This window comes from Echinops telfairi, unplaced genomic scaffold (assembly GCF_000313985.2).
Source record: "Echinops telfairi isolate 266 unplaced genomic scaffold, ASM31398v2 ScPeMD7_17;HRSCAF=63, whole genome shotgun sequence".
In the NCBI taxonomy this organism is placed as follows: domain Eukaryota; kingdom Metazoa; phylum Chordata; class Mammalia; order Afrosoricida; family Tenrecidae; genus Echinops; species Echinops telfairi.
In genome coordinates this window covers 8,347,833-8,351,020 of record NW_022103914.1, presented here as the reverse complement: position 1 = coordinate 8,351,020, position 3,188 = coordinate 8,347,833, and the positions used below count along the sequence as shown (strand labels likewise).

Sequence of the window (3,188 nt, the reverse complement as noted above, 5' to 3'; positions counted from 1 at the left end):
AGGGAAAGGTGGGGTAGAAAGGGGGAACCGATCACAGGATCTACATATAATCCCCTCCCTGGGGGACGGACAACAGAAAAGTGGGTGAAGGGAGACATCAGTCAGTGTAAGACATGAAAAAGTAATTAATAATTTATAAATATCAAGGGTTCATGAGGGAAGGGGGGCGGGTAAGGAGGGGAAAAACCAGGAGCTAATGCCAAGGATTCAAGTAAAAAGAAAATGTTTTGAGAATGATGATGGCAACAAATGTACAAATGTGCTTGACACAATGGATGGATGTCTGGATTGTGATAAGAGTTGTATGAACCCCCAATAAAAAGATTAAAAAAAAAAAGAGTTCCCAATAAATTTAAAAAAGAAGAAAGCTAAATCCATCCTTTCCCCCCAGGAGAAATCATCACTTGGGATATACATATTCCATGTTTTAATTCATTCGTTCGTCTCATTAACATGACATGTGCAGGAAGCAGCCCGCCCCAAAGTGGGGCCATTTATTCCCCCTTACAGACAGACACCCCACTCCCCACCAGGCACAACAGAACGTTAAAGGGCCAGGCTGAGGACGCCACGAGTCAGTTCTCAAATGTAAAGGCTGCAGCAGGGGGCCACAGAGATGGGAAATGCAGGAGGGAGGGGGAGGCGCCAGGGAGAGGAAGAAAGGAGGGAGTCTGGGAATGGGCAGGCGGGGATGGAGAATGGAGAGGGTACAGTAAGGGAGAGAGAGGGGAGCGGAGGGGAGGAAGACCTAGTAGTCTGTCTGGGCTCTTACACAGACACGCTTTAAATAATTGTAAGGCTTCCCCATGGACTCAAAAGAGCGCCCGCTCTGTGATTAATTTTTTAAAGAGCCGGCCGATTTTAATCATGGCAAACACAATGATGGCAGTGATGACGGCCTGAGCGACTAAAAGCAGAAAATAAAGACCCCAAAACAGGCTGTGGTCCTCGCGTTCGCTCCTGGCCACCAGCTGCGCCCACGCCCAGGGCTCCGAGCTGTTGGGCCCCCAGGCCGGGAGGGCGGCGGGCAGGGAGTGCTCCGTGGGCGGGTGGGGGCGCGGCCCCCGGGGGTCCGGGCAGCCCGCGTCGCTCTCCAGCAGGGCATTTAGGGGCCGGCCGGCGAGGCGGCCCGGGCCGCGGCACTGCGGGGGATCGGCGGCCGGGCGCAGGAGGTGCCCGCGCGGCCGCAGCCAGCCCAGGAAGGGCTGCAGGCCGCAGTCGCAGCGCCAGGGATTGTGCCCCAGCCAGAGCTCGGCGAGCCGGGGCAGGGCCCCGAACACGTCGCCGGGCAGGGTCTGCAGCTCGTTGTGGTCGAGCTGCACGCGCTCCAGGCTGCTGAGGTTGTGGAGGAGCGCGCCGGGCAGGCTCCGCAGCCGGTTGTGGCGCAGCGAGAGCTCGCGCAGCCGCCCGAGGCCCTGCAGCAGCCCCGCGGGCAGCGCGCTCAGGCGCGGGCTCAGGCTCAGGTCCAAGGCCTCCAGGCCGCTCAGGTTGCGGAAGGCGGCGTCGGGCAGGGTGCGTAGCTGGGTGCCGTTGAGCCACAGCTCCCGCAGGCCCGGCAGCTCCCCAAAGAGCACCGGGGGGAGCTCTTCCAGCGGGTTCTCGAAGAGGGTCAGGAGAGTGACATTGTGCACGTGGAGAAAGAGGGCGGGGGGCAGAAGCACCAGGCGGTTTCGGGACAAGGTCAAAGCGCTCAGGTGGCCCAGCCGGTCGAAAGCCCCGGGGGCGATGGAGTGGATGCGATTCGAGTGGAGCTGTAGCTCCCGCAGGGCGCCCAGGCGGTCCAGCAGCCCCGCGTCCAGGGCCGTGAGCTGGTTCGAGGACAGCAGAAGTTTCTGAAGCCGAACCTGTGACCCCAGCAGCCCCTTGGGCAGGTGGGTCAAATTGTTCCCCGACAAATCCAACACTTTCAGGTCCCCCAGACGCTCGAAGAGATTAGCGGGGAGGAAAACTAGTTGATTCCCGTTCAGGAATAGCTCCTGCAGGTTAACCAGCTTCTGAAACATGTCTGGGTCAACGCTGCGTAGTGCATTGTGGTCCAAAAACAACTGTTCCAGGAGCACCATCTGATCCAGCAGCGCGCTCGGGAGATGAGTGATTTTGTTGCGTGACAACCTCAGGGTTTTGAGTTTTATCAGGTCATTGAAGGTGCCAGGGGCAATAGCCAAAATGTGACTGTCGGAGAGAATCAGGCGCTGCAGGACCGTCATGCCGGTGAAACTGTGATTCTGCAAGATGCCGCGGTCCATGCGGTAGAGCAGGATGTGTGTGAGGTTGGTGGGCAGACCGAGCGCCAAGATGCTGGCCACGCTGCCCCCGGAGCAGCGCACAGCATCCCGGAAGACACACTTGCAAGCCGGTGGGCAGGGGAAGGGCTGGGCCCGCAGGAGTGCGAGCGTGGCGCACAGTAGGGCCGTCCTCAGCATGTCTGAAAAGACAACCGACAGGGCGTTGAACCACGTGTTGGCCCCCGTGATCCTTAATGTTTTGCAGAAGCACAACCCCCTCACCAGAAGAAGGCTCACTGGCTTTGCTGCCCAACTACAGCCAATGAGTCCCTCGTTTTATGCGTATGCCCATCCCCCAGGGTGTGGGAAGGCACTTCATTCCGCAGTCTGAGCGCTCATCCTTGAAATGGCCTTCCATCTGTGTGTTCATGCAAAAGGCCAACACGTTTAAACAAAGGTCAGGCTTCGCATGAAGAGAACTAATTAAAGTAGTCATTCTCACATTCAAGCTCACCAAAACACCCAAAACAAGCACTCACTGCCATCCAGTCCACCCCCTGTGAGTTTCGGAGCCTGTAAAGCTTTACTCTTGTCAAGAGGAGAAAGCCTGTCTTTCTCCTGTGGCGAGTCTAGCGGTTAGAAGAATTACACCAGGGTTCCTTTTTCAAGCTCACAGACATCCAGAACGGTGGTCATTGTAAACGCAGCTTGCAGCGGGCCACCGCCTACCCGAGTGTCCATAGCCGTGGCATGGAAGGAGAGCGGCAAAGCTGGTGAAATGATAGCAACCACCACCACCTGATTCTTTGGATCACACTATGCCACTTCGGAACACCAACTGACTGAGCCAAAACCCCGGACAAGCAGAAACAGTGAATGCCTTAAGTTGACAGCCACCCGGAGAAAAGTAGGTGATCATACTTGTCACTTAGGCCACCCTTTGTTCTCAGAACCGTTCTATTG

General features: G+C 57.1%; 1 protein-coding gene across 1 annotated transcript; it reads right to left on the bottom strand.

Annotated features, from left to right (window-relative positions):
• Positions 1 to 812: 812 nt before the first annotated feature.
• Positions 813 to 2,438, bottom strand: GP5 (glycoprotein V platelet). Its single transcript, XM_004712342.2, has one exon. The coding sequence runs from the start codon at positions 2,421 to 2,423 to the stop codon at positions 813 to 815; it is 1,611 nt and encodes a 536-aa protein (XP_004712399.1). The 5' UTR covers positions 2,424 to 2,438.
• Between the last annotated feature and the right edge of the window lie 750 nt (positions 2,439 to 3,188).

Coding starts and splice junctions, on each gene's coding strand:
- GP5 (XM_004712342.2), bottom strand. CDS start 2,423: ATGCTGAGGACGGCCCTACTGTGCGCCACGCTCGCACTCCTGCGGGCC.